The 13,624-nt window shown below is 41.0% G+C and overlaps 2 protein-coding genes across 3 annotated transcripts in view; one reads left to right on the top strand and one right to left on the bottom strand.

The window, feature by feature from the left end:
* cep89 (centrosomal protein 89) overlaps positions 1-8,921 on the bottom strand; it is an 86,962-nt gene extending 78,041 nt beyond the window's left edge. The window contains exons 1-4 of one of the 2 annotated variants that reach the window (XM_088939241.1): positions 8,866-8,921; positions 7,612-7,718; positions 6,739-6,894; positions 5,942-6,140 (exon numbers count right to left, since the gene is read on the bottom strand). In XM_088939241.1, coding sequence (XP_088795367.1) covers positions 5,942-6,140; positions 6,739-6,894; positions 7,612-7,718; positions 8,866-8,907 — 504 coding nt within the window. In that variant the 5' untranslated portion in view covers positions 8,908-8,921. Of the gene's footprint in view, positions 1-5,941; positions 6,141-6,483; positions 6,895-7,611; positions 7,719-8,865 lie in introns of those variants that run through there. The other variant, XM_088939242.1, reaches the window with a different exon arrangement.
* A 580-nt stretch (positions 8,922-9,501) lies between these two features.
* faap24 (FA core complex associated protein 24) lies at positions 9,502-13,169 on the top strand. The gene is made up of 5 exons (XM_088938646.1): positions 9,502-9,619; positions 10,186-10,299; positions 11,145-11,284; positions 11,963-12,115; positions 12,846-13,169. The coding sequence occupies exons 2-5, from the start codon at positions 10,200-10,202 to the stop codon at positions 13,104-13,106; spliced, it is 654 nt and encodes a 217-aa protein (XP_088794772.1). The 5' UTR covers positions 9,502-9,619; positions 10,186-10,199; the 3' UTR covers positions 13,107-13,169.
* The last annotated feature ends 455 nt before the right edge of the window (positions 13,170-13,624 follow it).

Raw genomic sequence — 13,624 nt, forward strand, 5'->3', positions numbered from 1 at the left:
AGTAATCTGACAACAAAGCAAGAACATCACATGGGAAACTAATATATTAAAATGAAATGTAATATTTTCTAACGTTCTCTTATCGCAATTGGTCAGAAGGCAGAAGAACATTCCCCAAAACTTTTTGGTGAATCCAGTGGAGACTAGAGCTTCTGGTCTAATCTTGTTTTACAAGTCTTAATCTTGACATTTCATTTCTAACCATTTGTCTTTTAGAAATTAATTTATTCATAAAGTAGATGTGCAATTCATTGTTTCTCATGCTCTCTCTAACAGCACTTGAAGACGTGCCCCATTTTAATTATGTTTTGCTGCATCACTCCATCTGCCTCTTGGCAGTAATGTATAAACAACCCTATTCTTCCTGACACACTCTAAAACAACATAATGAATAAATGGTAGCAGTCAGACACTGCATCAAGCAACATATGTACTCACTTCACAAATGCCAATACCTCTTCTTATTTTGTAATTTAGAATCTCGTTGGCTTTTAATTGCAATTACCAGAAAAAAATCTTCGAATCAAAACTGATCTTAGTTAACACTGCGTACAATAATCATAATAAATATAAGCAGCAGTATACTTTTGCAAAGGAAAATGAGCCAAAAGATGCAGATGATATTAAACATCATTTAAAGCAAAGGTAGTTCCAGTATAGGGAAAACATTTCAATTCAGAATAAAACTATGTTAGCATCTCTAAATTCTCCAACACATACTTTTATGCCAAAGAACAACCTGCATTGAAAGAAATAAGATTTTTTTTACTGTTAAAAGACTGTTTCCATTTACAGTGCTGAATATTTCATATGATTTCATATGGTTTTGGTGCAACTAACATTCTTCTGTTGAAGATTCACTAAAGCAGAACAGAAAATACAGGCAATGAAGATTATACCACACTTTCTCCACCTTCTGAAAAGCATCATAAGTGTATTGTGAAAGGCTGAAACATTCTCCAGTAGGCCTTACAACACCAGTGCTCCGAGTAACACTTGTAATAAATTCTTCCTAACAAAGTAAATATTATCATCATAGCTAATCTTTGGCAAGATGGATGCAGGGATTAGAGAACTGCACAATCCCATCAAAACAGAAGGGAGTTTAATTGTTTAAAGAGCAGATCCTAGGAAAGCAATAACACTGGTATTCGAGCTAAAGACCATAAGGTCACAAATAACTGGAAGGCATATGGTCCATGACTTGACTGGTAAAGGGTAGCCTTCACTGAAAAAAACAACAACTTTACACAAGTGAAAACTACTGCTTTTTCTTTACTAGACAGAGCAAATACTTCACAGAATGTCTTTTGTGATCAATGTTAAAGGCAATCCTAAACCAATCTGTAAAAAAATTGATTTCTTCTTATGTGCAAAACATGAAAGATAAACACTTATTACATGGCTGATCAATGTAAGCTAAGCTCCTATCCACTGTTCATGTCACTGAGTGTATGTGACACACATACTGTTGCTATTCTTTTCCACATTTTTTTCCCACAAGAGCCTTCCACATTTTTAAAGAAGGAAAAGGTGGTCAAATCTTACTACTTACTGCTAATGAGTTACATCTGTATTTGGAAATGGTGGTTCCAAAAAAAGGCAGTGATCATTAAAACAGTTTTAACACCGCTTAGTACATCCATATTACACAATTCAATGGCAAAACTATTTATAGATCATGCATTGTTTCAGAGAAGAAAAAAATAATACCAACTCTAATCCTTCCATCCATTTTCTAACCAATACAGGGTCACAGGGGAGCCAGAGCCTATCCCAGCAAAGCAGGAAACATCCTGCACAGGCTTCCAGTCCATCTCAGGGCACCAACTCCAGTCATTTAATACTGAGAACAATTATCAATGGAGGACACTTGCTTGCCTTTTATTAATTGCTTTTCATCCCAAAGGACACAAGAGAAGACTCACAGGAGCGATGCTCAGCAGGGATTATACATGTACATCAGCAGCCCCACTATACAGCAGCTTAGGCAGAGAAGTGAGAAGTGCTTCACCAATGGGCGAACAGGTACAGAGTGAGAATTAACCAGAGGGCTAGAGGATAAAGCACCCCTGCTGTTCTGAGACGTGTCACAGGACCTTGGTTTAAGGTCTCCTCTGAAGGATGGAGCCTCCTGCAGCACTGTGCGCCCCATCACCATACCAGGACAATGGCTTCTGGAATTTCTGATCGGAAGAAAAGAGTGCCACAACAGCAGCGACCTAAGGCTTCTTTGATGAGATTATTCTTTTTAAAGACCGGGTTAAAGACAAATAATCTAGTCTGGAAATGACTAAGGCATTTCCAGACTGATAAACTGCACCACCACAAAAGGCGGGATTTGTCACATAAAATGTAAACAGCAAAAACCGACCTTTTATCCATTTGAAACATATCACAAAAAAACAAAGAACAGATTTGTCGTCAATCAACAAATCTCATAACACCACAATAATAAGATTATGTCCCAATCATTCTGCTTTATATTCATATAAAACATACACACAGAATTTAATTTGCAAAGAAAGCCTATGTATAATAAAAAGCAGAAGTCAATTTCACATGTGGGGATACGCTTGCTGTCACAATACGAGTTCCAATTAGCTGTATGGATGCAGACGTTATTTTCAACAGGCACCTATTCCCAGTCATTCGCAACCTGAACATGTGGTGTATACTTTTATAATTGCCTAGCTTTGCGTGCACGTACTGTACATGGTCTCCTTGGAAATACAAAGTCTAATAATAGCACATCTCTAACTCTAGGAAGGTTAAGGAAGCTACCTTGGAAACCTCCTGACACTGGTCAATCAGCAAACAGAAGCCACCCTAGTTAGAACTATGTCAATTGTTATGTTTCTATGTATAGAGTAATGTTTGTTAAAATATCGCATACTATGCAGTAGAACAGTTGTATGTCACATCAGGGAAAAATCCTGTGTGAAATCTGACACGTGACAAATACAAATTGATCTGTATCTAAGTCTGTATAGTTTGGTCATTTCTTCTGACACACAAGACCAATTTTGTTTATGATGGTGGATACTTAGTTTTGCAACTGTACACGTTCACTAAGCAATGGCTGAAGCTTCATCCGAGTTAGTAGATGTGCAGACTTTGTGTAACTAACTGAACATGTACAAGTAAATTCACGTATGCAACAGCACTGAAAGAAATCCCAGGGATTAATGAATGAGAACTTTTTCAGAAGAATCAGTCCCAAAGAAAAGAACGATGGTGTGGCGGTCCTTGGTGCCTTCTTTGTGCCCTGTACGTGCCCTGTACGTGCCCTGTACGTGCCCTGTACGTGCCCTGTACGTGCCCTGTACGTGCCCTGTCTAGGTCTGTGCATGGTCTTGCTAGGTGCACCACTTTCCTCCCACCTTCCACAGAAATGCTGGCTAGGTTTATCTGCATCTCTAAAAAGTATATAAATGGCTGACCCTGCGCTCTGACCCCAAGCTTCTTTCTCCCTGTTTGTGTGCCTGTGTGTCTCATGGAGAGCAAGCTGGGGTATGCGAAAAGACAAATTCCTAATGCAAGAAATTGTATATGGCCAATAAAGTGATCTAATCTAATCTAATCTCACACCCTTTCCTTCTGGGATAATTTTGGGGGTTGTCACAAACGTTACCAGGTATAAGTGACTTTAGGACAAAGGATGGCTCCATCACAAGATTGGAGAAATTACTGTTCTGTTGGGCTGAATGTCCATGACACAGGAAAAGGAATTATCAACCCTGCCCACTGTTGTTAAATGACAAGCAAGGAAATTAAATAAATGCAGTTCAGTGCAATCTGTATTAACCACTCAGGATATTTTACCATCCAAATACATGCAGAGGTTAATTCTCTGCTGGGGATTCCCACCAATAATGATATCTATAGTTGCTAAATTTTGAGGTCATCTATTTCAAAAAAGGTGAAGGAGGAGACTCAACTTGTTTTCCAAAATGTTGTATTAATCCACCCAAAGACAGGCACAAGTCCTTTCAATATTTCCTTAGAAACGCCTCTAAATTACAGGAATGCAATAACCACCTGTCAGAGACAAAGGCTGCTTTGTTATGGTTAATACACAAGTCAAGCTCCTTACTGCAGGTGTAATTTTGAGTTCTCATACCATAAATGTTTTTAAAGTAGTTTTTGCAAAACCTTTCGCGTCATTTTAATTTTATTTGCATTCATCTAAACTTAAAACATTATGCTACTTTTTATTAATACTTATCAAATTAATTTCTGCAGTTCTGCATTATATAACCATCTATTGGGCTACTCCCTGAAGATCTGTATTCAGCTAAGTTTCTAAATTATCAGCTGTATTCACTCCCATATTAATAAACCTTGCAAATTATACAAGCAATGAAGAAAATTAAATAAATTTGATTGGTACCTTAAAGCCTGCAAAAGCTTTAAAACACTGAGTAGAGCATTCTCAAACAATAAGATCTGCTGCATTATATCAGTCACACCTAGAGACATGCATCCTGCTAGAACATAACATCACAAAAGAGCCATATTTCAGGTTATTTTTTTGCCAAAATATTGAAGGTGTAGCGCCACCTTTTGGTTAATGAAAGAATCCACCTAAGGGCATTTAAGAATTAATGTGAAATTAAGATATCTCACTCTCAAATAATCAGGCTTAAATTTAGGAAGTTCGATTCTTATCATATTCTGACACAAAATAAGAAAAATATGCATAAGCAATGAAAAGGAATAAACAGAACCTACAATACAGGTAGGATAATAATGAACATTAAAATAAATGTTGCTTACAACTGTAACAATTTCACTAAATAATTATCAGCAAAAAGCTTTATGTAACAGGTGCACTTATTTGTTGTTGAACAGACATGAGATGAGGAAGCTGATCAACGGGGTAGATCGACAGAGGGGTTTTCTGTGAAAGTCACAGGCTAGTAGCAACATGTGAGACCCCTGGCAGAGGTCACACAAGCTGCACATATGTGACACTTGCTGTGCACCAGGTTGGAGATGCTGTCTTGTTGAATTCTGTCCCATTGCTCTCATGAGTCTGGGCCAGCTGGTTCCTCTTCACTGCTTTCTGAGCCCTAGGTGCCGCAAAAATGTCTCAGCTAATCCCACAAATTATCAATGGGGCTCAGCCTGGCAGGTAGGACATCCACAACACAACTGACATGTTCTCATCTCACAAGAAAGCCACAAAGGGACACAAGCGACAAAAGGATATGTACTGTCCTGTTTTAATGTTATCATGTCAGGAGAAGCCCATAGGAAGGGTAGCAGATGAGGTCCCAGGACTTGATCAAAATAGAGCCAGGCAGTCAGGCTGCAATCAATCACTTCAGCTGAAATCTGTATTGACAAATCACTACAGCCATGAACACTGCACTTGATCACCACCATCACTTTGTCTACTCTGCACAAGAACTAGTGCATCATCCTGCTTGTCTGCAACACTCGCTGACACCCATCCACCAGGATGGTCTACAAAAAACATGACTCTTCTGTAAAGACGCCACTGCCTTTGAGTCCATCTGAGGTGCTGATCCAACACAGCAGTAACACAAAGCCATTGGTGGCACTGCTGTGTTGACAAAGGCAAAAAAAAAATGACAAAGTAAAACAAAGGCAAAGCTGATCTTTTGATAAATGAGTAAACTGGTTTGCTTCTGTGTTTTTCTTGTTTTGCACCTGGCTTGTCATTAAACTGGTGAAATCACCACATCATCTGAGCTTCATCAGCTCTGAGTTAATATACTGCTTATGCAACAGGCAAAGTCACTTGAGTACATCGCGGTCAGCCATCACTGATGAATTAATCGAAAAGTTACTCAAACATTCAAGCAACATCCAAAACTCTTGATGTTTCAAACGTTACAAACACTTTATTAATAAAGTTAAAAAAAATAATAAGTTCATTCTGAGTCTCAGTATACAAATAAAATGGAAATACCTTTTTGAGCGGAACAGCATAAACAGCATCTTGAATTGGGCTCTTATCCTCCATTTCTATAGAGTGGTACACATGTCCTTCATCAGAGTCTAAAAGCACCTCATTTTCTGCATTTTCCTCTTCTTCTTCATAGTCTTCATCTGTGTGTGTGGGAGAGGGCAAGCGGGGTCTACCATCCATTGACTCATTCCACCTGTTACTAAGGACAGTATGGCAACAACACAATGTTATAAAAACCATGTCCTTCAAAATCTGCACTTACTGTAAAACGATGTATATCATCAAATCATAATTCAGACATTAAATGATGATTCAGTAATGTGTGTACATTTATATAGTTAAAGGTATAATGAAACAAACAGCTTGTCATGGTTAACAGATTAAATACATGAACCTGTTTAGGAATTTACAGCCCAAGCTCTGCTGGGCACATTTTCATTAAACATCACCTTAACAAGTTGAGAAACGCGTACAAAGCTGCTCTGTCTCATGTGTCTGCCGTATTTTAATGTTGTTGGAAAATAGAGAAATGCAAATTCTACCTTTAAAATAAACTAATGTTCACTTCCACAGATAAAATATGACCACCTAATATCCCAATCCGCAAAAAAAATAAAATAAAAAAGCAGGTCGTCCATTTCTTCTTTTGCCTCAGTATTGTCCAGATGGGTTTATATCAAGGCACAATTTTCTAGTGCCACAACAGGACAAACAACAAGAATCAACACCGATTAGATCAGTATTTTCAGTAAAGTGTGAGTTCCATCGTTCTGGTTAGCAGAGGGCGACTTTGTTACCCCGTCAGCTCAGCAGTAGTGGCGTAGGGGTCCACGGTGCTCCTGTTCTCGGAGTAGGAGCAGTCACTCTCCGAGTAGGATCTCTGCCGGAGAGGCGGAATGGCCACTGTGCGCCCTGTTAGTGTTGAAGCCAAAATGGCAGCTGCCAGAGCAGACCTAAAAATGGATTCAAATGAGCGACAAACACAGAGGGTTGTGTCAAAGAGCATAGATAAGCTTCTTAGAAATCAAACCAATCATAAGCTAATTTTAGAACTAGTACAATAGTGTGCTCAGACACATTGTGCACTAGAATTCAAAGAACCTTAGGCCCTGAACCTTCTGTGACAATGAGGATTCTGAGGATGCTTAGATTGAGCCAGGACATGTTTCGTGAGGGGATGTTGAGCTGGGACAGTTTGCCTCACTCATGATCCAGACTGAAACGACAACATATTTTTTCTACATCCATTAGAGTCTTCTGCCCTTCTGTTTTGAATCAGCCACTGAAAACCTAATTTTGACCATGTAAGGTGAAACCTTCAGACATGATTTCTCCTGTTATTTAGTGACTGGATATTTAAATATCCAGATGAGTGCCATTGGATAATGACTTTCCAGGAAAAGAATCGGCCTTTTAAAATAATTCACAAGCTGACCTTTAAACATTTAACATTCCAAATTGTTTGTGTACAATTAATACAATAAAACAAAACCGGACAGCCACAATCACTGTGAAACGTAAGGATGACATAATGAACTGCTTTTACTGTCTATTATTTTGGGAAACTTACATGAATTGCAAAGCCTCAGTGGTAATGAAAACTAAGTGGAAACAGGACAGCATTTAAATACACAACAAACAAAAAAAGTGATAAATCGTCAAACAGATACCTGGGTCTTTCTGGAGAGGGGTATGGACTGCGAGGGGGAGGGGTACGGGGGACTGCAGGTCTAGGACCAATAGTGGCAGCAGGGATCAAGCCATGAGCTATGTGTTTCTAAACAGACCATGAAGAACAGTGTTAGAGACAGGCAGATGAACACAAGGCTGAAATCAAAACAAAATAATGCCATCAAAGCAAATGAGTTGGACATTAGGGGAATGAGGAGTGATCAGGGTGTGAGTTAGTGTAATCAGGTGTGAACCAACTACTTCTAAGGCAAAGCATCTGCATCTACATCTACATTGCGAATTCACACTTCTCCCATCTGGGAGACACCTCTGTGCCCCCGGGTGTAAAACGAACAGACTCAGGAAATCTTTCATTCCCACTGCAATTACACTCTTCAAAAATGCAAAGTAACTACCTTGTCTCTTGTTTCTGATCTCCTGTAACACTACTGGATTCACTTCCCTTTTGGTGATGTTTATTTGTCAATGTGTTGTGTTTAACTGTTCCGTAAAACAAATTTCCCCTAGGGGACAATAAAGCTTGAATGAATAAGACCCTTAAGCCAACAAATGTTATTCGGTCTCTTGCTGTTCAATAGGTACAGTACACTACTGTTTGTAGACCATCCGAGCCAGACGAAAAGTAATTTTCTGTGCTTGTATGTGTAAGCAGCACAAAAATGCATATCTAAAACAACACTGATTCCAATTTTTACATACACAAAAATTAAGATAACATGTTCATACGTGTAACCTGCATGTTTACACCACTAAACACTGCTCATCGCCATCTTCTGACCAGTATATTAGCCCGAGCTATAAGAACCGATAACGAGAGGCCAGAGGAATGATTCCGACATCACAATCAAATCAGCCGATTCAATCTAGAAATTTACGACCAAATATCTCATCCTTCCCCCTCACAACCGTAGTAAATCAGACAATGAAACGACACGAGATACTAAACTCTTGGATATTCAGAAAAATCTAAGAGAATTGTAACCAAATATGCATCGAAAGCGTCACTGTGTTGCAAACGGTTCATCATCTACATGTGTTACAACAGTACAAACAGCGAAGAAAATCCTCTGAAACGCCACGTAGAAAAATAATGGAGTAATTCACGACAGACTAATTAAAAAAACAACAACATGTGTACAGGAAAGTCAAAGAAAAAAAATGAGAAAAAGCGTTGCGTAATGACGAAATCTTTGAAACAAAATTGTACATTCGGATTCAGGTACACTACTTACAAATGCCATTTTGTCGCTTCTCCTAAAGCTAAATTTTGACATATTTGCTAAGTTAACTACTACAAGGCTTGGGGCCGAAATTTCGCCTTAGCTAGTTCTTCTGTTTGCAGAATAGTCGGAGGAGAACAATCAGATGGAATTAAAGATTTTGCTAGCAGCAACAAATTATAAAATGAATAAAAACAAGTAACTTCTAAGGAATAACAGTTCAACATCGCTGTAACTAGACGCTTTCTCGCTCCACACCACCCTCTTGCAACACTCAACGTGATTGGCTGGGGGCACTTCAAGGGCCCAATCAGAGCTCAGTTTTAATCCTCTTAGCAACGCCGTCCGTTTCTGGCCTCGGCATTTTCTGCTTTGAAACGACAGAGATCGTCTTTGATTGGCTAAACCTGCTCTTCCAATAATAGGTCAAAGCGTCTGTCGACTATTTTATTTCTTTAAAGGGGGGGAAAATACACAAAAGGGCATGGAGTTTAGAAAGAATTCAAAGCTGTGTAAGAGAAATGAGTAAATGCTTTAATAGTACCGAATTACATGCAAGTCTGATTTCATAACTGTATTGAACAATTCACTTTTGATGTTTCTCGGGGGAGCTCATATCCACGCTGCTGTTTCCGGGCGGGTTCAGCCAAACAAGTGTTTTTTTTTACTTCGGGGTTTCTGAAGCTCCTACTGTACGTCAACAAGCTGCCGTATTTACCCACGTTTACACGGTTCAAACGAAGATCGTGAAGGGACGTTGTAAAAGGTGATGTAGCGTAAGACATCCGTGCTCGGAGCTGGGAAGGGACCCGTCTCGCAAGTTATTCAGGATGAATTACTCAGTTTCCGCTTTGGCGAAGTATAACTCTAGCACATTGAGCTTTTTCAGACATTTTGTATAAGGATTGTGACATTTTGTGTAAGGGATGTGTGATAATATAGTTATTGTGGGTCCACACTGAATGATTAGTATTTTCAACGAGCGCAGTTATACACTAAGGAATGCATGCATTGTTTTGACCGAGCAGACACAGAAATCCCTGAGGATTTTGTATTGGGGACATGAACCCCTCGATACAGAATCTAGGATATGTGCCTTAATTTCTTGAGGATTTCCTCAGCATTTAGCTGTGTTAGCTGGAGGTTTAAAGCGAGTCTTCGCGTACTAAGGCAGCTAAAACGCCACTTCCCACATCCACCAGTTTGAAGGATCTCGCCTTGCAGATATGATTGCATGATCTGAAAGAGCGGGCAGTGGGAGATTCAGACACACGCATTAGTGTATCGTTGCCTTTGGTAGCGTGTTAAGTGTCGTGTCGCGTTGGTTTGTAGGGAGAAGGGGCCTGATGGAGGGCACTCCAGTGCGGATAGGAGCAGCGCCCCCCTACGGCCATGTGATCGTCAACGAGAGGTGGAGGGGCTCTGCCATCGTGCAGGGCTTTCAGGGTGAGCCGCACAAAACTACGCCGTGCACGTTTTTAGCTGTATAATATCTGTCTTTTAGTTTTACGTGCATTCTGCCCAGTCCGTAAAAAATAAAGTTGATGGCCATCCTCATAACTTCCGGTGTCAGCAGAAGCCACCAGACCGCTTTTAAGCGCTTCCAGATTTTGCCGTTAGAGGGTCTCCTTGATCTTCGTGCACTCCTTGCTTCTGTGCAGTAAAAGTTAAAACAACTCGTTATGGGGTTAAAAAGCATAGAATATCAGACATTAGCAATGTAAATCTGCATTTCACTATACATTACGTCCATTTTCCTTTCCTGCAAGGGGCTGACGTGATTGTTGGGTTTCAGTTGGTGGGAAGACGCATTTCTTACACTTAGACGCTTTGGTTAACTATCATGATTTGTCCAAAGTCTTAATTTCAACTTGAAGTTCCTAAGGATTACATGCATAGAACTGTCTAGTGGTCAGGGCTTTGGTCCATATGCCAGGGGGTCAAGGGTTCGAGGCTGGGTGGTGTGCTGCTGTTGTTTTCACCCAGAAGAGCTGTAGAACTGGGCCCTCTGTAGGTCATCATGACAGCGCCTTAAGGGCTGAAGAAAGCTGTTCAGTAGGTCCAGTTCTGCTACGAATGTGATTCCATTAATGTTACCTGAACATTTTAATAGAGTTTTTCACGAACCTTGGGGAGGGATGACAAAATCCAAGTTCAGTCAGCCTCAGCGGTCAGTAATCCATAATAACTTCTGATGACATCTCCTCGCCTAAAACAGTATTATAAATACTATTCATAATCCACTTCTCTCCTTTGCTGACGTCTTTTTTTTTTTTTGTCGTTGTGTTCAGGAAAGTTGAAAGCAATCTTTGAAGAGGGGCTGGGCCTGGTGGACTTCCACCTGTCTGACCACAGCTGTGTGCTGTACGTTTCCGAAAGTGGCCTGGTGGCAGGAAATGGCTACAGGAGGAAACTTGTCCAGTTTAGAAAAGTAAGGGGACGCCCAAGAGCTTGCATGTGATTTCTCTTCTTTCTCATTCAAGTGAAAAGTGTAGCTCCCGCTGTGTGAGGACTCCTCTCTCTAGTGATTGTAGAATGCCCTCTGTGACACGTGTTCTACTGCAATCAAGTACAAATACTAAATCAACCTGGAGTATTTGAAGCTAAGGTCTTGTTTCAATAAACCCCACAACGGGAAATAAAATATGTTATATTTTCAATAATACAATTTACAGTTGTACACAGTACCAAGTTTACGTAATATCAGCAGGGTTTTGTCTAAGTGGGCTTCTTGCATACGTTCGGCAGAAGAGGAGGCGAAGTCTGTTGGATTCGAGAGCTGGTGAAGGTCAACCACAAAGTCTGTGGAGATCTGATGTGACCAAGACTCACCTGTGCTAAGCCTTCAAGTCAATAAGTTTCAGCAGCACTCCCTTCAAAGCTACACTGGGCTGCCAGAAAAGGGTTATTCAAAGCAGTCGATAGACAGAAGTGTGCAAGTAATTAACAAGTTAATATACTCCTTACTTTTCCAACTAAAATCAGCTTACAGGCACACTGTTATTGCCATAAAGACAAGACATTTTTTATTTGACGTTTCTGTCAGCTGGAGAGTTGGGGAATTGCAGCTGGATGTTGATTGCCTGTTCTGTGTTCTGGTTTCTTCAAGGCCAGCAAGCTTGACGGGATTATAGTTGTGGAGAAGACGAGGCTGAGTGAGCAGTATTTCCCAGACGTTCAGAAGTTCGTGGTGTTCGAACTGGGGCTGACCTTGCTTCCTGTTGCCAGCCAGTCTGAAGCCTCCCAGCTCATTGCCCAGCTTGTAAGTTCTAATCTTTGCTAATAAGGTGAGCCGAGGCTTTAGCATACAGTGGCCCTGAATGGTGAGACTGGACTACACTGGGTTCATTTTTTAGGCTTTGTTAAGCAGGCCAGTCCCAGCGAGGAGATTATGATAATTCTTGCAGTGCAGACTGATCTAAATAAGGAAAGTATGTTCGTGTAACTGTGTGCCAAGTGTCACGGGAGCATGTAAAAACTGGAGCGCATTGTTGAGGCTCAGCCTTTTGTGTGTGACATGGAATACTTGAAGGTGTTTGACTGCATGCAGTGGTGTGTATTTGGACCTGACTGGAGTTCTTAACATTTGTGACAAAATACTTTCACTTGTGCATGGCGTGGTGTCATAGCATAGAGTTACTGCTTCACACCTCTTGGATCCTTAGTTTGATTCTGGCCTGGTGCACTTTCTGTATGGATTGTCCATGATCTCTAGTCAAGCTTAATCTGTCCTCTCTGTATGAGTGTGTGTGCGTGTCATGTAATGAATTGTCATTCTTAGGTGTTTCCTGCCTTGTGCCCACTGTCAGCTGAGTATAATCACTGCGAACCTGTATTGACCTACGTGGCTACTGAAAATATCTAGATGCTTTTGCTTGCCCAGCATAACCAGTAGATTTAAACATGGATTTAATGAATTAAGAGTGAATGGAATTAATAACGAATCCCAGTGCAGCTGAGTTCTGACTGACATTGGGATGTGTCCCCTGTAGGTCCACGATGAGAGTAAGGAGGAGAGTCGGAACCCTTTCCTGAGGAAGAAGGGTGCCAAGCTGTCCGAGCCTGTGGTCCTGGCCTTGGTTCAGCAGATCCCTGGAGTGGGCAGAGTGAAAGCTCTGGCCCTGCTCAGACACTTCCCCAGCATTTACCAGCTGAGCAACGCCACGGCGCAGCAGCTGGAGGCCGTCGTGGGAGCAGCGACGGCGCAGAGCGTCCGGGGGTTTTTCCACACAAGCCTGGCTCCTCCCCGGTGACGGCGAAACACGGTCTTCCTTGTCTCTTGTGAAGAGGTGTCAGTGCCACAGATGCTGGGTCAGATCTGGGGTTTATACTGCTGCCCCCGAGACACCCTGAACCCCCGAGCTACATAGCTGAGCGAGAATCGAGTCTGAAAGACGGCTTCCTGGGGGGCTCTGCCAGTGACACGCCATGTAGGGATTATTCTACACTCCGGCCTGTATTCGCTGTGTGTCCTGGACCCTGTGTGCAGCTGTCCAGGCTGGCCTGGGTCGGCAGTATCTTGAATGCCAGAACTGTGAAGGACAGTACTCTGGGGTTTTCCACTAAGAGCACGCAGATGAAACACACTGGCTGGTGTAACGTTTGTAACGGTTTCCTCACTAGAAAAGAATGAGCAGGAATGGGGAGCAACACATTATTTTTTAAAATGGGGATGTTCATAAAATGCTGAGATAACAAACTGTTTCCTTTTTTTCTTTTTATTTTGATATTTTCCTTTTAAGAATCAAAAATAAAAAACTTTTTTTTTACA

Source organism: Atractosteus spatula, chromosome 21 (genome assembly GCF_055471065.1).
Source record: "Atractosteus spatula isolate fAtrSpa1 chromosome 21, fAtrSpa1.hap1, whole genome shotgun sequence".
Lineage (NCBI taxonomy): Eukaryota > Metazoa > Chordata > Actinopteri > Semionotiformes > Lepisosteidae > Atractosteus > Atractosteus spatula.